General features: G+C 33.6%; 1 protein-coding gene across 1 annotated transcript in view; it reads left to right on the forward strand.

Moving 5' to 3' along the window:
• The window catches only part of LOC143076053 (uncharacterized), a 188,089-nt gene that overhangs the window by 43,306 nt on the left and 121,043 nt on the right, over window positions 1-23,740 (forward strand). Inside the window, exons 5-7 of the mRNA XM_076251681.1 lie at window positions 8,024-8,078; window positions 8,499-8,569; window positions 21,246-21,311. Of these exons, the coding sequence (XP_076107796.1) occupies window positions 8,024-8,078; window positions 8,499-8,569; window positions 21,246-21,311 (192 nt within the window). The remainder of the gene's footprint in view (window positions 1-8,023; window positions 8,079-8,498; window positions 8,570-21,245; window positions 21,312-23,740) is intronic.

Below are 23,740 nucleotides of genomic sequence, written 5' to 3' on the forward strand. Positions count from 1 at the left end.
GTGCCGCCAAAGGGCAGTGTCTGGACTGAATAAAAGCTGCTTGATTGTGAAGACGTGCCCTTACTCTAAGATCGATTATGAATAATAAGAATTCATGAATCTTAAGAAAGGCTAATTGGCATTTCAGACGCGAAATTTTCAATTGGCATTTATCCGTTTAAGGTGGTATGGGAGTCTAAAATAAAAATGATAGAATTTGTTCTTACTTTGCCAAAACGTTGTATCTATTGATACATGTTGAAAAACATAATAAAAATGATAGGTCACCGCGCATTTTCTCAAGCTACAGGACGGGACAAAATGACACATTTTGTATGGATTATACAGGAAAAAATACCATTTTGTGATTAGAAACTAAACAAAATGATAGAATTGTTAAATACTTCAGGAAAATATAGCTTTCAGACACTGCTTTGAGAATATCAAAAGAAAAGATAGGGTCACCGTACGTTTTTTCCGGCTAAAATACAAAATAGGAAAATTCCATACAGAATCCTTCAGAAAATGCACTTTTTTAGAGTTACCTCCCCTTAAAATGCCAATTTAAAAAAAAATAAAAACAACCAAAAATAATTAACATTTGCAAAAATATCAATATTTAGAAGTTATATTCTTATAAATTGGTACTTTTAAATGAAAATGTACATTAAACATCTGCATTCCTGCATCAAATTTTGCTAACTTGATGGAAAATCTGGACCTTTGATTCTTTGTTTTTTACGATCCAAGATGGAGGAAGACACCCATACCACCTTAAGATGGGTTCATCATCCGTTTAATCCGTTATACGTCCGGTAGAAGTCCGATTCACATTCGTTCAACATCCGTTTTATCCGTTAGACGTCCGTTAGAAGTCCGTTGGTGAATTTATCTGCCAGACCTCAAACGGATGTATAACGGATACGTTACGAATACAAAACGGAAGTGAAACGGACGAGTCCCGTACAAAACAGACGCCTACCGGACGTTCAACGGACATTTCATCCAATGGACGTCAGTTCAATGTTTTGAACATGCTCAAAATTTTCCACCTGACAGAACGGACGTCGACGGATTAAACGTATGCTAAACTTACATGCAACGGATATGGACGGACGTCTAACAGATAAGAACGGACGTCTAGCGGACATGAATTCCGAACGGATTGGAAAAAAAGTTATCCGTTAGGCATTAGTTCGAGCTATCTTAGTCAAAATATTGCTGCTGAAATGAACACAAGCTATTTTTTATTCCATTATTTTTCTCCTGTCGATCATACCTAAATATGCGAAATCTTGTAGCGACAACTTACAAATTAAGTCAGGAGTTATTTTTCCTGGTGAAAAATGCCAACTTGGACACGTAAACCACACCGATTTAAAACTGCTTCCATTTCTTCCATTTTAATTCAATCACGTAAAGGTGTTCATGAATAAAACGGCCGTCAAAAATATCCGCGTTCGTTTTTTTCCGACAATTTCCGTTATTGACTTCCCGACTTTTATTACATCATCATAATGATACAACCACTTTTACTACATCATCATAATGATACAACCACTGAACATAAAGTTGAACGAACCGAATATAATACAGATGCTTTTACTGAACATAATGAATAATCTACTTAATATAAAGAAAGCGGGACTGCTGAAGGTATATTACATGATGTACTGCAAATAATATTGAATCTACTGAACATAATGTCGAAAGTACTGAACATAATGAAAAATGTACTGAATATAACGTCAGAAGTACCGAACATAATTTAAATACCACTGCATATAATAATGAAACTACTGAACATAATTACCAAAGCACCGAATATAATGTAAAAACTACTAAACATAATGTTATAACTACTGAACATAATAGGATATCTACTGAACATAATATACATACTGCTGAACATAATGCATAAAGCATCGAACATATTAAACAATCAACATCAGAAGACAGTCATGGTGTTCCATAGTTTCATGTGTACACTTAGGCTCAGTGGTACTGATGGCATTTGAAGCAGTCCTCTTTATATATATATATAGTATATTATGCATCGGGGCTTTTTATGACTTGCTATGCGGAATGTGATTTGCTCATTGTTAAAGTGGTACAAGTAAGGTGTATAAATTTCATAACATTTTGTTGAGGCAAAATGAGGTTAAAACTGCGAAAACTAAAAAATTGCCATTTGTTCATTAATACGTACGGATGTACAGGTGGACATGGGTTAAAATTACCCCCACACCCTTTCCGCCTCGCGTCCTAAGTTATTCCGGCGCCACGTCTGTGTATAACTTTTATAAAAATAATTCATTTATAAGGATGGAGTAGATTAAAAATAGTTTTGGTGTGGTAAGGGAACAATCTTCTAAAAGTGACAAGCAATAGCTAATAAAACCATTTCTTTTTAAGTGTTAAAGTCTAAAAGTTAGTCATTGTCCTCTTTCATTTTCAGTTTGTAGTTTCGTTTTTTTGGCTCTTACACATTAGTAGGAAACAAATCTCATGGAAAATAGTGTACAAAAATTATAGGCGACCAAAATTTATCACATTGGAGTCACATTCGCTTTGGAATGCCCCCTCCCCTTTTATTTTTGTTTTAAATTTCCAATTAAATTTTTTTTAATTGTTTAAGTCCTTCAGTTCTTTTACTTATTTCCCCACTTTTTAATTTTTTTTTGCTATCATCGTATTACTTAACAATAAGAGTTTTGTATGAACAATGCCCCTGTATTCCAATTTAAAATAAATTCCAAAAATGAAATTTGAAAAAAAGATAAGCGCCTGTGATGGGAGATCTTGTGGAATACAGACATTATGAGAAAGCACATGAAAGAAGAGAATAACATGGTCTTTAAATGTAATTATTTTTTTTTCATTAAAACATTCTCAAACACATTTGTCTTACTAATATATATATATTATAAGCTGTTCAGGTAATTTTTAACATTTGACATAGTTTTCATTTTATCTTATATTTATGACGAGAGAAAAATAACAATTAACGTCCTGTAGTAAATAGACCAGAATGGAATGCCAATGGAAATAACTACGGATATATTTGGCAGGAAAGCAGATCCTGCTCCAAATATTACAGCTGCTGTTACCCACCCATTAGTGTTCAGTCTTCATAAATATTTCTGAATATGTACTACAGCAATTTTGTTGCACGCGCTGTGGGCCAAGGCGCAAAAGGAATATTTATAGGTTCGAAAATATATTTAATGTTAACAAAACGATGGAAAGGCATTTTGAAAAAAACACAATCTTCTTAAAATAAAGATACAAAGGAAAACAGCCCCTACCCCCTTAAGAAAGCCAAATGAAAATAAAAACATAAAGCCTCGGTCACACTTTACTGAAAAGCACGAACGGAAGCCTAACGGATGAAATTAAATAAAAGTTGTCCGTTGACATCATTGATATCCGTTGGGAGTCCGTTGATGTACTGACCAAATAAAATAAAACGGACGCGTAACGAATGCATAACGGACACACACCGGATATGTAACGTACGAGAAACGGAAACGTACCGGACATAACGGATATTGAACGTACATCCAACGGACGAGTACCGCATAAAACGGACACCTAACCGTACCGGATAAAACGGACGAATAAGATATACGGAAAAATTAAAGGCGACAATTATTATACATGTAAATCGCATAAATATTCAAAATGTTTCTGTGTAACTGGTTTTGGTTTGTTCTTAAAAAAAGCCGACAAAGGGCAATGCCACCAAAGGGCAATGCCACCCATATCCAACTAAGTTAGACATCACGTGACTTTTGTGACGTATAATAGCCGCCATTTTGTATTATATTTCCCTATATAAAATGCATATATCGTCGCTGGGCTTCTAAAATGTTGTAAATTTTTAAAGAAAAAAATATCTCACAAACAGGCTTTGAAAATTTTGACAAAATGCATGCTTCCAAAATGTCGTATGTGACCTTGAACATTTTTGTAAATAGCAGTGAAATAAAAACTTTGATATTTCTGGATTATCCAAGAACTTAAATCATTTTCACAGAAATAAAGAAATGTACAATTATTGTTTTCCCAAAGCCATTCTACAACGATTTTCAAGTTTCCATACAACATTTTGGAAGCAAAGTTTACAAACAACTGACATTGGCAATTTTGTAATATGTCTTATTTCACACATTTTGATTGGTCTAACTGTATGCTATTTTGTTATACCAAAGATTTCCTCCCGCCCAGACCATTGGTGTCAAAAAGTATTTTTAGCCAAAAAAGTCATATACGACATTTTAGAAGCCCAGCGACGATATGCTTCAAATTTCAATAATGTTTAATTTTCTCATAAACCTGATCCGTTTTCTTACTTTTGCAAATCAATACATATTTCTATCAAACAATGTTGGTCCTAACAGTTTAATTTTTGATTAAATTCGGTTAAATCTGAATCGTAAAACATGCACGTTTTCTCGTCATTTCTCCGTTGACTCAATGCTAAATTACCGATACCCGGCATGTCTACTTGTACAACAAATAAAGAAATCTGTAAATAAAAAACAAACTTTGCAAATCGATTAAGTATATTCAAACATATAGCTGGCGAAGAATACTACTTAAAACAGTTTAATTTCAGGGCAAATTTGGTCAAACATCGATTTAAAAAAGGGAATTTTCCGTGATTTTTCAAAATGGCGGCTGATGTATCATATGGAAATGTTGCATCAAATCAATGATTTCTATAGTAAGACTTTCCTAGATTATATTTAATTTTTCATAAAGAATCTCTGATGTTTCTGTTATTTTCCTTTAATGATATTTCGATATCATTGATTTCAAAATTTCTTAATAAAAAAAAAAATATTTTAAGTGTGACACGTTTTGAGCAATTACATGTACCCTTTAAATCAATTTCAGCCTTTCATTTGTGATATGGAACCTTGTGGTACAATTTCAGAAAGATTCATTACTTCTCAATGCCATATTAGAAATTTATGAAAATCAAAAGGGTATTTACATCAACAGATATAAACAATTTATCAAAGTTGTATGAAAATTGATGAAAGCGATATTGAGTTATAATTGTCCGAAAACTGGAAAATCCCCCTTTTTTAATGGATAAAACCCTATAACTCGGAAAACGTAAAATCAAAATTTATAAAAAAAAAAAAGAAAAAAAGAAAGGGAGCTCACGTCAATAGATATAAACAATTTCTTTAAAGTTTTATGCCAATTGGTTAAAGCGTTTTTGAGTTAATGTCCGACATGTTGACGACGGACGGACGGACAGATGTATACCATAATACGTCCCGTAACCGGGCGTATAATAATTCAACACGTACTATACATTTGTTTTACCAGTCTCCAACAAGAGAAATATTTAACACACACACACACACACACACACACACACACACAGACACACACACACACACACATGTATTTATGTAGAGATATATACATGTATCACAGAGTACTGCTAAACTAAAAAACACATTAATGGTCCGTCTGGTGAAAGAATATTCCACTCATATAGACAAATGTTTTGTGCAGATGTTCATGTAATATTTTGCCACTGAAAGTTTTGCAAAAATCAAGAAAACAATGGTATAAAAATTAAAAAAATAGTAATAAAAGTTCAGATGTAGGTTCGAGTTTAGATCACTCAATGTGATCACTGTCGACAGTGATTAAGGGATATTGTCGGAGACCGTGACTGAAAAGGACATCCAGTTTTTTTACTCTTCATTCTTTGGTTCTTTAAACAAAAATAGCCAACATGGTATAGCAGAGAGTGCTTAAATATTGGCACACAGATTTAATTAATTATTTTCAAATTAACTATCATTAATGAGGGGTGGGGTGTGGGGAGGCCAGCGGAGTCCTGATCCCGACATCCCGGGCTTAAAATTAAGAAATAATTCCTTCATGTCATGCTCTATGCTCATTTTAACATGGGTAGGCATTATATTTGTCGATATTTTACACTGAGCGTTAGAGAGGTGTAAAATGTGGTCAAATATAATGCCTACCCATGTTAAACTGAGCATAGAACATGACATGAAGGAATTATTGCGATTCTAATAGGACAAATACAGTATTTTTATAGGTCGAAGCATACGAATATACCGTAAAATGTTTGGCTTTTCCCATTTCCTCCCCGAGGAGTGTGTGCATTACATTTCATATTTAGTAAGTTTAAACATTACAAGCAGGGTAAATATATGTTGTTTTATAAAAAATATATAATAAAAGTTTATGTTAGCTGCTTAAATGTATATATTTTAAAGGATAACGATGGAAATAACGTTAATATACACAGTAAATTCGTGCGCATGTGTCAAACATATTTTGTGCTCATTAGAACACGGCTTTGTTTACAAAGCGTAATAAGGACGTCATATTAGAATAAAAACGTGAAATCCCGAGGTCCAGAATTACAAAAAAAAATCCTGGCATCCCGAACATCGAAAAAAGAAATCCCGGATCCAGAAAGGGGCAATCCCGAAATCCCGAGCTTAAAAACACTTGATCCCGACGTCCCGAAAAAGGTCCTGCCGCCCCTCATTAATCAGTATTGGCAAAAATAGGTGCATTTACCACAATGAAAGATAAATGTGATAAAAGAATATACATTCAAACCAAAAGAGGTGCATCAACAGAAAATAGAAACCACATTCTTACTCTTAATTTCATCGGATCTCAAAATTTAAACTCTTACCAGAATTTTTACTCTATCTAACAGTATAACTCAAGAAGTTTCTAAGTGTAACTCGAGCTTAAACTAGAAAAAATATTCGAAATCAAATTAAAACTTGAACTTTCACTCAAAATTTAACTGGAACTCGAACTTAGCTTGGAGGAAGGAACCCGCGAATGCAGTTCAATCCGTCCCATATTACGCTTGTGGCGACGTCAAATAATGTCAACGGACAACCTTGCAAGACATTTTCATTAATCATTTTTTTTATATAGATAACCCTGTAATCTTAATACAATTTGGTGTAACAACTTCAACTTTTAAAGTACTTTTTGTTGGTATAGTAATCAAAGCCAAAATATAATCTTCACGAAATTAAATCTTTGTTTTTTGACCGTAAAACTATTCTGAAGGCATGAAAGTTTTAACTCGGACATTTCCGCAAGACATTGCAAACCTATTGTTTTGAATTGAATATGAAGGTTAATATATTTATTATAATTTGAATTTTTGGAGCCTACACTTAGTACAAAACGATCGTGCTTACAATTTAATAAATTATATGTCAAATTTATTTTTTTAACTGAAATGTTTCAAGTTTATAACTAAATCCCTCTTGGGACAGACATTGATTCGGTTTTTTTTCAAAATATCTATGCAAATTTTATATGGAGACGGTCATAGAACATTCATGCACAATTTCGAAGAGTTGCGTGAACATTTTGCGAATTGTTCGAGTTTTATGATTCGAGTTTGTTACATGGGACAATGCTTCGTAAACGTTTTTTCTGATGTTCTGTGTCTTCTGATGCCTATATATATTATATTTGTATTCTTTCTATATCATAAACTGAAAATTTAAGAATCAATCTTTATTTTCATATATAATTTGAAATATTTATTTCAGCATTTCTAAGAAAATTTCCTTATCAAATATTCACTTAGCGCTATTATCGTTGTAGTAGCAATATCTGACGTTGCGTCCTAACGGACACGTAACGAATACAAAACGGAAACGAAACGGACGAGTACCGTACAAAACGGACGTTCGACGGACATTTCTTCCGTTGGACGTCCGTTCAAAGTTTTGAACATGCTCAAAATTTTCAGACGGACAGAACGGACGTCGACGGATAAAACGTACGCTTAACGGACATGCAACGGATATGGACGGACGTCTTACGAATAAGAACGGACGTCTAACGGACATGAACGGATTGAAAAAAAGTTATCCGTTTAGGCATCTGTTCGAGCTATCCGTTAACGTGTGACCGAGGCTTAAGAAACAACCACGTACACAAAATAACTATATTACACATTACAAAATAACTGACTATCAATCTATTTTTTTTTTTTCAGATGTAAGATGCAGCAAGGAAATGAACATTAACCAAAATAATTCACTGGCAGAAATGTAAGTCTATTTTGACATTGTTTTCAATCCTTTAAAATTTTAATTATTTAATCTTTATTATTAGTAATTTAAAAAAAAAATAAGAAGTTCAACATAATTATAGTGCATGGCACTAAAACAAAAAAATGAATCAATTTTGCGATGTTCAAATAAACATGCATGATGATGCCTTTTGTCCTTGCACACAATATATGTTTAAAACCTTCAACAGGCTATAGACGACAAATTATAATAAACCAGATATAAAAAAGAGTTTGCAACATCAAATGAAAAACTTATTAACAGAATACTCAATGTAAATTATAAATACTGCTTTGAAATAAACTTTGTTTCAATGGAATCGAATAATCTATAATAATCGTTTTTATTCATTAAATTATTTGATTTGTTCTAAAAATAATGATAACTGTGTTTTATCAGGTTGAATAAATCTCAGGCACGAAAGAACGACAACTTTGACAACAACGACTACAATCTAGTGTATCCTACTAGTAAGTGCAAAATTCATTTTGGTCACAAAGCAATTCGCGTTTAAAGATATTTACACATCTTTAGGTTTCAAGCTGTATGAGGTTTAATTTTAGTTAATGATTTAAGTTTATCCGGATCAGCGCTTGAGACGCACAAACCAAAAAAAGTTGTATTTTTATTTTTATGACAGCTTTAGAAAGGTATAGCTATAAGGTTTTGAATTTTCGTAACAATCTCGTAGAAGTAATTGCCCTTTGATTTCAACAAAGTTGACGTCTCTCTCTACCACCAATATACACACATATATAAAGAAATATGTAAATAAAAAAGGGACCAGGCCATATCGTTTCACAAAAAAATCGTACGACAATCTTAGATCGTACGTCGGTCGTAAGTCAAATCGTAAGTTTTTTACCGTTTCATAAAAAATCGTTAGTACAATTTTATCGTAAGTTTGATCGTAAACTAACGAGTATCAACCAGCACTCCAACTTCCGAGGCAAGGTTGTCGGCTCTCCGGACATTCCCGAAGTCCTGTGTTTAACAGATTGCCGAGTGTATGAGCTTCAGTCCTTGCTTGGAGGTTGCCAGCACTCGTACGACAAAGTTAGAGAAAATGGCTGCGTTCATGATGGTGCAAAATGAAGGAGAAAGATTGAGAAAAGAAAGAACGTTCAGAGAGCGGTCGACAGCGTTAGACATTTTATTTGATCGGGAACTGATAAAGCGGTATCGTTTCCCTCGTCAGGGAATTTTGTCCTTGACAGATCTTGTCACTCAAGATATCCAGAGGCCAACTGCTAGATGCCATGTCATCCCACCCTTTTTACAGGTATACTTTTAATGAAACAAGATGAATATTATCCGCACACCATCTCAATGAACAGTGTAATCAAACAAAAGCGACGTCTATGTCAAATTATGTCCCTTTCCTATAATAATCTTGATGGCGGACAAAGTCGTACCTTGCGCAATTCGTACCTAAAGTATATCATTCTTATAGCATTACACTAGGTATCAAAATGAATAACTCAACATTTTCATATAGCATTCCACTAGGAAAAAAACCGTTTTACGTATTTTAATAGAGTCGATTAGTGTATCATGAGTTTGTTGAGTCGTTAAGGATACTAGTATCCGTTTCACAGATGATATCGGATATGTTCCTAATGTCGTAATTACAATCTTTTTTATAGTCAAAGTTAGTATATTATGTCGGAGCAAAGGGTTTTCGGAATAGTGGGTTATCGGACTTATGGGTTGTCGGACCAAGGGGCTGTCGGACTTGTGGACTGTCGGAATAATGTTTTACAACCCCCGTTGAACACTGTCATTTTCTATGTTTAACGGACCGTTAAATTGACATTTAAATTTGTAAGATTATTATAAGTTTCGAGTTGATTGGACGACAACTGCATTAAAAACGACCTTGACCATAAACTGTAACCTGAAGCGGGACAGACGGACGAACGCTCTGACCAGAAAACATTATGTCCATAAATGGGGCATAATTAATGGTGCATACAAAAAAAGTGACGTGATTTGAAGAATTATGAAACAAACATACTCAATTTTGATGATGGATATCCCATTGGATCTGTTCCTAATGTAGAATTACTGTACCAGCTGACAGACAAAATAAATTGTCTTTAAACATAAGCAGCAAAAGCATTTTAATACAAAAACACAGAAGAAGCAATAGTTATATCATAACAATAAGTAATTTCTATAGCATCACACTAAGTCTATCTAGGACATTCGTATAGCATTACACTAGGACACTATATTGCATCGCTGCCACACAGGGAGATTCGTTTAGCATCCGTCTAGGAATAAATTCTTATATGAGCACACCACGCTTCTCCTATAGTATCACATTAAGTCATTCTTATAGCAACCCACAAGAAACATTGGCGGGTCCAGGGGGAGGGGGTTCCGGGGGTTGAAGCCCCCCCTTTTTTTGGACGATCAATGCATTTGAATGCGAGCATATAGTTGGAACCCCCCCCCCCCCCCTTTTTACTCTGGGTTTGGAACCCTTTTTAAAAATGGCTGGATCCGCCCCTGTAGGACGTTCTTATAGCATTACATTAAGTCATTACGATACCATCTCACTAGGTTATTCCTTTAGCAACACAATAAATTTAAAAACGATATGGTAAAGTTGTTAATGAAACAAGTATCCACAATAGACACAATGGCACACACATTATTAATTATAGGTCATCGTGCGGGCTTCAACAATGAGCAAAGTCCATGTCGCGTTCATGGATATATTATTTAGGGACTCTCTATTTTGAATGATATAAATCGGTTACCGCCGTAGATAATAAACTCTGAATTGATGGTAGATCAATCAATTCCAAGTTTACTGTTCGCGGCTGTCACTGATATATACATGTATCATGTATAAAGAGTCTCTATAATGACTATCGCCTAGGATAGTAAACTTGGAATTGATCGTAAATAGCAAATACACTTCATTTACAGTATATTTATGTTCATAGTATACAGAAAAACAGAAGACACAAAATAACGGACTTAGGAAAAAGGGAGAGGGCTAAAAAATTATCCTGTCACCAAGTACCTATTAATACTTTTGAAACCTTTCCTGAAATTCTCAAGTCATAAAATATTTTATAACAAGAATGTGTCCAAAGTACACGGATGCCCCACTCGCACTATCATTTTCCATGTTCAATGGACCGTGAAATTGGATAAAAAATCTAATTTGGCATTAAAATTAGAAAGATTATATCATAGGAAACAAGTTTATTGGACTTCAGCTTCATCAGCAACTACCTTGACCAAAAAATTTAACCTGAAGCGGGACGAACGGACGGACGGACGGATGGACGGACAGACCAGACAAGATTATGCCCCTCTACCATAGTATTTTGGGCATAAAGTTTCATCCTACAACAGTTTACAAACTTTCAAACACGCTCTAAATGCCCGCGATTTCGCGGGTGTCTTCTGGTAGCACTAAATCGTTCCTGTAACATTACAATCATCATTCTTATAGTAAAGCACTATACCATTTTAATAGATATAGGAAAAAATTACCAAGTAAGGGGTAGCAACCCAACAACCTGTTGTCCGATTCATCTGAAAATTTCAGGGCAGATAGATCTTGACTTAATAAACAATTTTAACCCATGTCAGATTTGCTCTGAATGCTTCTAGTTCAGAGTTATAAGCCAAAATCTATATTTTACCCCTAAAGCATCCCACTGAGACATTATTGTAGCATCACACTAAACCATTCCTAAAGCATCCCACTGAGACATTATTGTAGCATCACACTAAGCCATTCCTAAAGCATCCCACTGAGACATTATTGTGGCATCACACTAAGCCATTCCTAAAGCATCCCACTGAGACATTATTGTGGCATCACACTAAGCCATTCCTAAAGCTTCCCACTGAGACATTATTGTGGCATCACACTAAGCCATTCCTAAAGTATCCCACTGAGACATTATTGTGGCATCACACTAAACCATTCCTAAAGCATCCCACTAAGCATCCCACTGAGACATTATTGTGGCATCACACTAAACCATTCCTAAAGCATCCCACTGAGACATTATTGTAGCATCACACTAAGCCATTCCTAAAGCATCCCACTGAGACATAATTGTGGCATCACATTAAACCATTCCTAAAGCATCCCACTGAGACATTATTGTGGCATCACACTAAACCATTCCTAAAGCATCCCACTGAGACATTATTGTGGCATCACACTAAGCCATTCCTAAAGCATCCCACTGAGACATTATTGTAGAATCACACTAAACCATTCCTAAAGCATCCCACTGAGACATTATTGTGGCATCACACTAAACCATTCCTAAAGCATCCCACTGAGACATTATTGTGGCATCACACTAAACCATTCCTATAGCATCCCACTGAGACATTATTGTGGCATCACACTAAGCCATTCCTAAAGCATCCCACTGAGACATTATTGTAGAATCACACTAAACCATTCCTAAAGCATCCCACTGAGACATTATTGTGGCATCACACTAAACCATTCCTAAAGCATCCCACTGAGACATTATTGTGGCATCACACTAAGCCATTCCTAAAGCATCCCACTGAGACATTATTGTGGCATCACACTAAACCATTCCTAAAGCATCCCACTGAGACATTATTGTGGCATCACACTAAACCATTCCTAAAGCATCCCACTGAGACATTATTGTAGCATCACACTAAGCCATTCCTAAAGCATCCCACTGAGACATTATTGTGGCATCACACTAAACCATTCCTAAAGCATCCCACTGAGACATTATTGTAGCATCACACTAAGCCATTCCTAAAGCATCCCACTGAGACATTATTGCGGCATCACACTAAACCATTCCTAAAGCATCCCACCAGGAAATTTTTGTACCATCGACCTTAGTCATTCCAATATTAGCACAATATGTTATAACGCCATTCATAAATCATCACACTAAGATTAACCTCTAGCATGAGGACAATGTATGTGTTTTAGACGACTCTCCCTTTTGGGCACGAGGTTTTTGCAACTTGTTTTGCTGTTTCTGGTTTTTTTAGTTGTGTTATGTATACCATTGCTTGTCCTCAGGATGTTTTAGTATTTCTCATGGCATTTTCATTTTGTATTTAGAACTAAAATTTTCCTGTATTGTATCTTTCGTCTCTCTTTATACTTATAGAATTATACGAAAACATGCGCCAAATACATTAGGAATGTGTCCTTTGGAGACATATAATGCCCCTTTATGCATATAACGTTTTAATGGGACTTTACTGCCATTTGCAGACTTTTTTTTTGTTTTTTTGTTTTTAAGCACTATAATGCGACCCTATCATATCATAAAGCAATTAGGGGGGGGGGGTAGGAGGGTCCTGATCCCGAAATAAATCCCCGGCTTAAAAACACAAAATCCCTAGTTCCTGAATTTCATGATTTAAATAAATTTAAATCCCGACAATCCAAAATTCGAAAAAAGAATGCCCGGATCCCAAAAACCCCGAGCTTATAAACAACCGATCTCATAGTCCCGATAAAGGTCCTATCCCCCTACTAACGGAAGGTTACTAATTTACAGTTTTTTTAAATATGCACTAGACTTGTCAAAATAATGACGTCTTGGAAGGTTATTTTATTGTTTAACTTTGAAGCCATATAAACTGAGGGGGTGCACACTATTTGAGTATTTATGAAATACTTCGAAAACAACAAAACAAGACTTAGTCATCATGATGTCATTGATGATCGACAATGAATAAATGAAATGTTGTTTGAATTTATGTATTTTCTGTGGCTCTGAAAATGCCAAAAATTGTGAGTGTTTATTTGTCTTATGAATTCCGATTGTCCCCTTCTTCTTTAGATCTTGGTTCAATGTCAATCCTGCTACTGTGTCACTCATTCAAATTATCAGAATATTAGCCTGCATAGCATGGCATGCAGGAAGTCCGAAAATAGAGGAGAGAGACCTTAAGCAGGTATCGTTTTTTCTTCCGTAAATATTTTTCCTGTTTATGGAGCACTACCAAGGTCTAATATTCATATTAAAAAATTGGATTAATCACAGTAATGAGTGGGTCATTTTATGTTTAGGGAGAGGCTGAAGTCCGTTTTCGGGTGCAGGATTTTCTCAAGGTGCATACGGGGAAAACGACGTTTCGGCCATGGATTCCGTAATAAAATAATTGAAAAAGTAGTTTAGAACATTCATACTTTTATTTCATATTCCATTTGAACACTATGAACAATCTTCCTAGACACATTCTTCATTTCCATTTTAAATTTTATTACCGAAAAGCGTGATTATTTTTTTTTTGGGGGGGGGGGGGGGGGGGGGGGTATATAATTTTTTGTTTGTTTGTTATAATCTTTATGCCGCTCGGTGCCCAAAATTGGATAATAAAATTTATCTTATCTTATAATTGTTAATCATTTTAGTGTCTATATTTGCGGGACGTAATGCGTGAAACGTAATGTGGATTTTTCGATGCTCAAATTTCTGTTTCTCCCGCATGCTAACTTCTACACCATTAATTATAGTGCATTTGATTTTAACAGGATAACAGCCTATTAAAATCATAAGAAATAAAACACATTACTGTTTCTTGAGATCTTCAACAAAATATCGTATAGTGAGCAATCTCAACACGACTGACCCGTTTGGTGTTACTAATATAATGTATGTCAATTATCATTTTTATTATCATTTATCACCCATGATTTGGTCCAGATTCGATTTTCTGTCATTTCAGTACTACTGCACAGAAAACCAGTGATATTTTTAAACTAATACCAAAAATTTAGGTACACGAAGAAGTAAACTTCCTAACTGAACAGTTTATTCAATTATGCCGCTAATATTAACAATGATACAACTTTAATAAAAGAACAAAGTTCCTATTTCCTCTACGTAGCACGTATTTTATTTAACAAAAGGCAATAGCCAAGTGAACAATATTTTTATTTATACGCCCGTAAAAATTTTGACGGGACGTATTATGGTATACAAATGTCCGGCGTCGTCTGCCCGTCGTAAACATTGTACAGCATATTTATACATCACGCAACAAAGTTGCGGAGGGTATAATGTGTTGACCCGTCCGTATGTCTATCCGTCAATCCTGTTTCTTGTCATCGCAACTCCTCCCAAACCACACATCAGAATTTCATGAAACCTTGTTGGATAATAAGGACATACGTATATGTGTATATCGACAGGAAATTACAATTGGTTTTTTTTTCTAGGAGTTACGCCCTATTAAACGTTTTTGCTTCAATATACTACTGCAACATTTTGACATCGCAACTCCTCTGAAACCACACAACAGAATTTCATAAAACCTTATTTTAGATAATAAGGACATACTATGCAGATGTGCATATTGACAGGAAATTATCATGATTCAATTTTTTTTTCTTATACAATTTTGTTTATTACAGTTATTTCATTTCTCCAGTGACAATGTGGGGACGGGGGTATGTGAGCGCACTGATTAAGGTTCTTTAATAGCCTTATTTCATTAAACTTAACATAGTTGTTTTTTCATGATGGCCAAAACGATCTGTATACTTTTTGGTGAACTTTTTGAGTTACCGTGGACTGTGTAACTAAAACAGGGGTATGGTTTTTTTCACACTTCGCGCCGTATCTAAAAAACGATTTGATTATTGCTTAAAACTTTACACACTACTTAGTTATATTAATCTGAAGATCTGTATACTTGTTTTATTTAAGAGTTATTGAGTTTATGAAAAAAAGGGGATTTTCACATGTCGCGCCTTATCTCAGAAACTCTTTATTATTATTGCATAAAATTTAACATACTTTTTGGTTAAATTTTTTTTTTATCTGTACCCTTTTCGTGATGATTCTTTAATTCATTTTTGAGTTCTTAAATTTTCATTGAGCTTCATTGAGCTTCAATTTGGTATCATAGAAAACATGTTGTGATATATAAACTTCCTATTGAGCAAGAATAAGGAATGCGTCGGAACATGCTTAGCATGACTTCCTGTAACACCCCCCCCCCCCCCCCGCCCCACATGTTGTTTTAACATGTACATGTATTGTGGTTTTTTTTCATAAGACGACGGGCGTATCATGCGCTCGTAGCGCAGCTCTTTATTTTGTTCATTTTTTTTTAACAAATATATTAGAGAAATGACTGAATGACGACAAATACAACGCAATTTCCAATATATTTAATATTTCCAAATGGCATAATTCTTTGAAAGAATAGTGCTATTGTTTTTTATTTGGTCGGGTTGTTGTCTCTTTGACACATTCCCCATTTCCATTCTCAATTTTATTGATATATATATATGTTACAGTAAATAGGTAAAATTAGGAATTACACGTAATTACTAAACATTTCAGTAAATACCTGTAAATACTAGCCAATTTAGTAATTACATGTATTTACTAGTTGTTTCAGTGATTACTGGTATTCACTGATTTTTTTTTGTCATCTTTACAGCATTTAACTAACTTGATATTTTTGTTTTAAAATTAGATATAATTCAAGATACAAAATAAGAAAGCAAAGGGTAGGTATTTTAGGCCTTACTTGATTAAGGATTAAGGAATATAAGGCACATCAAAAGTGTATACTCTGTAGTGTTTGTGAATTGAAACTAGAAAAATAGTTGTTTTAAAAGTTTGAAAACTCCATAAAAATCATTTTCAGCATGCAAGACAGTGATATCAATCCAAAATTGAAAAATTTTATGAGAAAGTTTGAAGGCAACTTCGCCACCTGTTTTTGATGATATACATTCGATAATGCCAAATTTGGTTGAATAATCTTGATAATTCTTAAAATCTCATAATTTATTCAAATAAAATCTCCATCAGGCATACTTTGCATATAATTTTGCCCAATGACATATTAAGGTAAATTCCATTTACAAAATAGGTTTATGTAAGACTTCTTTTGTCAGACTGTTGCAATGAAGCGGACATTCTTCACAGACAAATTTTTTACAACTTGATGGTGTTGAGACAGGGCTCCCTGTTGAAGGCCATACCTTGACCTATAATGGTTTACTTTGATAAATTGTTGTTTGGATGGAGAGTTGTCTCTTTGCCACTCATACCACATCTTCCTATATCTATTAAGAGTCACATTTCATATTTCTGTGTTTCTCTTTTTTATGAGTTTTCCAAGACCTCCAAACTAAGTTTAATACCTGTAACAAAGTTTTATCATCGTTTTTACTTGTATAAAGATCATCTTTTTTGTAGATTGAATAAGTCAACTAGATTGTACATGCAAATGGTCCATCCCTTTTGTTTTACGCTCAATGTTGTCATTCTGTTTCTTTTTGTCGAGACATAGCAAACCATTCTGTCGTCAGCAGCGTCCACAAATATTCACTATGTGGTTAAAGTTCTTTATATTTTGATAACTATCTTAAAATATCCTGAATTTCTACCAATCTTGAACAGAAGCTTGTTAATGGTCATCAGATAATTTCCAAGAAGTAAATTTGTAAAAATGAAATAAAGTTTTTACGTTTTTTACTTATAAATAGACTTAGTTTTTATGCCAGTAAGCATAACATTCACACTGTGGTTAAAGTTCTTAAAATTTTAATAACTTTCTCAAAAATATCCTGGATTTCTACCAACCTTGGACAAGGGCTTGTTAATGATCATAAGATAATATCCAGAAGTAAAGTTTGTAAAAAAAAATATTCTTTTTTGTATAAGAAATGAACTTCGTTTTTTTTCTCCAGTTAACATTGCATACACCCTGCGGTTAAAGTTTTTTTTAAACAGTCATTAAACTTTATAAACCATCCTGGATTTTAACCAAATTTGAACAGAAGCTTCTTATAATAGTTTGTTGAGCCTGCGACTTACAGCAAAATTAGGCGATATATTGGGTTCCGCAAACCACCTACAATTTTAAATCTGAATACATCGGTAACCTATCTACAGCTAGGGGTTGAATTGAAGGTCACATGGCACGGTCACTCGTCTCAAAATTTTTATATGTATAAAGGTATATATAGGATTTTTTTTTCTGAGACGAGTTCCTGTGTCACATGGATACGTATTCAATGAGGTCCGATTATTCACTTGGAAGTGCACAACTCATCAACCAGGTTTCTCAGCTTATTTAAGTAAAATAGACCCAGATTGACTGCTAAAAGTGAATTATAATTTCACTATATCATATATTCATTAATGATTTAACAAACAAACATCATCTTTTTTTTTATATCTCGTAGCTAATGCTCCTATCACAAAAAGGTACATTTTAAGCTGATCACGTTTTAAAAGTGCTCACTGATCTTCTATAGTTAGTATAACCTTAACTTTTGATCAGCTGACCATATTACAACATTGTTTTAACAGTTAGTAAATAGGTGTAAAAATGTAAATACTCATTTTAAAATTAGTAATTACTGCTAGCTGGTAATAACTGGGCCGTTTCAGGAATTACTTGTATTTACTAAGTGCATTGGGGATAACATGTAATTCCTAATTTCACCTATTTACTGTAACATATATATATGCACTGATTTTCGAACGTGTCCATACGATATCAGTTTTATCGAAATTTGGCAAGAATTGTACACTTGAAAAATCTAATTAACCAGAAGGACCAACAGAGGAATGAACGTGCGATATTTTATGTACACCGCAATGCGTCCCGCTGTGGTGAAAAAAAAAATCATATACATGTAGTTATTTACTAATAAAATTACGCAATGAGAGAAGAATTTGGATTTTAATCGCAACTTGCCACCCTCTTTCTCTCCCCCCCCCCCAAAAAAAAACAGCATTAAAAACTGAGGAGAAAGTATATAATAATACAATATTATTCAAATGACTTGCTTTGAGATCGTAATTTAGGTGAGTATGAAAGTTGGGAGAAGGGGGATGTTAATATAAGTGCTGACAGGTCAAAATAAATAAACATGTATTGTATTCTTCTTTGATAGAAAAAATGCATATACATATTGTATGAGATGAAGAATTACAAAATAAAGAATTATAAAAAAAAAGTTGAGAGAAGAACAAAAACAAATCTAAAGCTGGGGGGGGGGGGGGGGGGGTAATCATTGACCCGGATAAAAGTTTAATTTTATGAATAAATGTGAAATTCTATAAAGTGATTAAAACATGAATAAAGGGATTTTAATGGGGCGTTGTAAAGAAACAGCAGCCCACTAAACAAAACAAAACAAAAAACAACATCTAGAGGTCAACATATGGTATTTATAAATTTTTACACAAGTGTGTACAGTACATGTACCTGTATGTCAAGTTCTAAATTGCCGAGTCTTTAATTTTAAAAGCCGTAAAAATCATCAACAGTCCGTAATAACTTTTCTTGAGATGTTTATCACTTAGACCACAAACAAAGAGATGTATCGAAGATTCACATGATTTTATTACCGAAAACAATATTACTTTTAGGTAGCTCTTTACAAGCAATATTTATACATCTCAAAAATGTCGGCGGTAATTTGCAGAGATAACGTCGAAATTGTCTGCCAGCGACGTCGTGCACTTTAGCGCTAACGTTGAGGTTACAAAGGGGGGACGCAATTTTTGGGATACATCGCGTTTATCATAGAATCCAGCACGGTGACATATTTTTTTAATTTGTGATTTGGAGAAAGCATTACAAAATGAGGTTTATGCAGAAAAATGATACAAATGACATTTTCAGAAACAGTTAATTTCCTTATTTTTAGGTTTAAAAAAATACCACTTTGAGCATCTGGTCCGCAAAGTCAAGCAAGGCTTGAACAATTGTATATTCATTCGTGTTGGGATTTATTGTTTTCCTTATTGTCACTTATCACAGCTTCAGATTGAACCCGATCTTAATAATTTACGACGAAGAATATTTCCTCCAAAAATTGTATAACGATGCCCAACTTTTTTTACAAAATTGCACAAGTCCCCAATTTTCTCGAAAACAAGCAAGGTGACCTATGTTATATTTTGTGTTTTATTTTATAACTCGTCAAGGCCTACAACATATTTCACAAAATTATAAAAATTACATTTTATTGAGAAACTGTATCGGATGTTACGCTTTAGCGTACGTTTAATCGTAAACGTAGATCGTACGATTCTTTGTGAACGATAGCCAGAGAATTTGAATTGTGATAATTATTTAATTGAAATAATTCACTGACGTCCACAGAATAAATGTCATTAGATTGTTGATCATGTTTCTGAGGATGTCTTTTCTATCATCTTTAAACTATGATAGATCTTCAACACGACAAACATGATATTCCATTAATGAAAAATTTGAAAAAAATAAAGAGACTGATTTACCAAAATAGGAAAACAGTCGAAACATATAATCAATATAAAAGCAGCATGATTTATGAGTCCCACATGATAGTCAACATACATTTTTAACAAATTGACTTATATATATCTTTATTCTCAATAAACCATATACATAGGTATAGAGAAGACGAAAATACTTATTTGATTTATATTTAATATAAGTCATTGCTCGTCAGTAAAGATACTTTTCAAATTTCAGCATGTTCCTAAAAGCAACACAAGATCAGCAGAAAATGTGAAGGGGAAGACTACCGGCAATAGAGTCTAATACAAATACTACATTCGAAACAAACAAAATTGACGTTTAAACAAAATTGACAATAATTCTTAAACATGAATAGACACAATGTCTATAGAAAAGCATAATAACATGAATTATAAATTGTCTACAGTAAAATGCGGTTATTTGACTGCGTGCCATATTTAGAAGCAACGTGTACCTTGATAAACGACAAATTGTAGCCAAATAAATGATGATACAATCATTCTTTTTAAATAGCTTAATACTTCAATAAATTCTCATTAATTTGACCACATACAAACTTTTAAAAATGAGTTAGTTAGTGTTATGAGTTAGTTGTATCATTTAATTTTTTAACTTGGTAGATGAAACTTAAGGTTATGTAAATGAACCCATATCATAGATACCAGGATTAAATTAAATATTTACGCCAGACACGCGTTTCGTCTACAAAAGACTCATCATTGACGCTAACGACGCCTAAACTAGTTAGTATAAAAATTAACGATGACATACATGTACTATAATACGACAAATAAAATTCCTCTCCCTTGGTATTTATTTCATTACACACATAATAAAATATGTATGCATTATGTGTAATTACAGATGCTTATCGTACCAATGCCACCAAATCAGTCGTATGTGTTTTAATATTAGTTTTATTATACAACCGTAAGTATATTTAATGCATATATAGTTGTTGTGTAAAGTTGTTTTTATTCATTTCGTATTCAAATATTGTTAACTTTACCTTTTGTACAAATGTATATACATTTACAACAATATGAAAATCGGTAATAATATACGAAACGCTTATTTTTCGTTATCATATGCAACAATTTAATATCCTCTCGGGACCTCGGCTATTTATTGAAATGTAAATAGAAATCAATATTTTGCGTGAATCATTCAGGAGTTGAGAACAATACAATTTTGTATTGATCTCAATATGTTGAATTTTGACGAAAATCAACATTTTATTTAGTTTATCACCGAGAAGATATCCCATTCCTAAATATTTTTCATGGATCCATCGTTCCTCGCAACCAAAAACAATAATGTCAAGTTGAGTTACTGTTCAGGATATTCTGTACTTGTGAATTAACAGAACTTAATGAGAAGTGTTAGGGAATATTAGAGGTTTCTCAGCATCTTACGAACGAACGAAACTCGACGAACGTATCGCTAGAGAGCTGTAATTTTATGCAGTAAAAATTTCTACCGATATTGCAGCGTGTTTAAAGACAACAGTAAACAAGTTAATATTCATTTTGCAACCTTGTAATTTATTGTTATGGTTAAACATTAGTGTTCCAATTAGTTTTGTGTTGTTGAATGTTGCGTAACCTTACGTTGAGTTTCGTTTTACACATATCCTCAATGATTGATATAATCTTGCATCCAGTTCATGTTAAGTTATGGGCATAGAAAACTCTAGAGGAAAGAACCGAATACAAGATAATATCTATACGTTTCAGAAGTCAAAATGTGGACTACTATGCACAATGGTATGCATAAAAGCTCACTGGATATAGTGCGCAGTTGTTTCTTATATAAATACTCTGGAACTCATAAAATGAAGCATTATAATCAACATTGTCATCCGAGATATATCTTATTTTTACCATTGTAATGAAATAGCAAGCACAAACATACGAATCCACTTGCCTTAATTGACCTTTCCCTTGAAAATCGCTAAAACGAAGTTTTTTTTATCAACATGATCCCATGGTCATTCTTTTGTTTTTCTAATGTTGTCTCGTGCTCATCAACCCAAAATGCATACATGTAATACCAATATCAAAATATAGATATGAAAACATATCACATTTTGGTACTTTTCGGTGGAAGAGGGGGGAACCTCAAGAACCTCATCAACCCAAACAGGCAATATGTATTGCCTGACCAAACATAGCCCTCAAACAAACCACCACTTGGATATTGAAAGAATGAGGATGTATCACATGTACTTCCGCCAAAGATATCAACCAATGAGGTTATACACATATCCTCAGTGATCGATATAATCTTGCATCCAGTTCATGTTAAGTTATGGGCATACAAAACTCTATAGTCCATACAGCATATTTGCAGACCAATCTCAAATTACACCACTAGCAAGGCTTTCCCTTTAGGAATAGTATTCCCAATACTCAAAACAAAAATATCTTCAACACTTTTATTAAATATTATTCCTTAATTACTTTACAAAACTACTAAACATTTTAAGATACGTGTACACAGTTCTTTTTAAATAGCTTAATACTTCAATAAATTCTCATTAATTTGACCACATACAAACTTTTAAAAATTGCGTTACGACAATGAACTAATATCAAAATGAACTGTCATTATTCGAATAACATCTTCAGCATGTGTAAAGCTTGTTGTAAGCAAAGGGACTTCACCTCCAAGGGTAAACTATGCTGGCTTGTCTCTTTCTTTACTGTTTGTTGCATCAAACACAATTCCTAATCAGGAACACTGACCATTGTATTTCCACTTGACTCTTCAGAACTCTGCTGAAAATATATTGACCAATAACAACTTGTTTATTTTTACTTAAGACAGCATTAGTCACACTTTGAAAAGGAAAAAATCCCCTTGCCTACAATCCACGTGGAAAACCACTAGGGAATCAGTGTCCCTCGAACTGTAGACAAAGAAATTGAATTTAAAAAATTTAACCATACGTAAAACTTTAGTATACATTTGTACTAGTTAGTATACAAAACTATTTAACATTATATTTATTCAATAAAACAAAACAAAAATATTGCAACCATTATTTAATCTTCCAAGACAAACAGATTTTTGTGACATATTTCAACACATCAATGAAATTATATACACATCCAATAGTAAACATCATAACATTACGGATACATTATTAGAATTACTTTTAAACAGGTTCAACTGAACATAAAGCTGCTTCCGTCACAGATTTTTTTATTTTCATTTTTAGTACCGCGCCATATTGGCATCTTCTGCCTTTCACAACATAGACAAACATAGTTTGTGTGTTATATCCATATTTTTACCATTCATTTTTATAATTATTTTCCTATTTTCTGAAATCAAAACATTACTTAAATTGTAAT

The sequence above is a fragment of the Mytilus galloprovincialis genome, chromosome 5 (assembly GCF_965363235.1).
Source record: "Mytilus galloprovincialis chromosome 5, xbMytGall1.hap1.1, whole genome shotgun sequence".
Taxonomy (NCBI): Eukaryota; Metazoa; Mollusca; class Bivalvia; order Mytilida; family Mytilidae; genus Mytilus; species Mytilus galloprovincialis.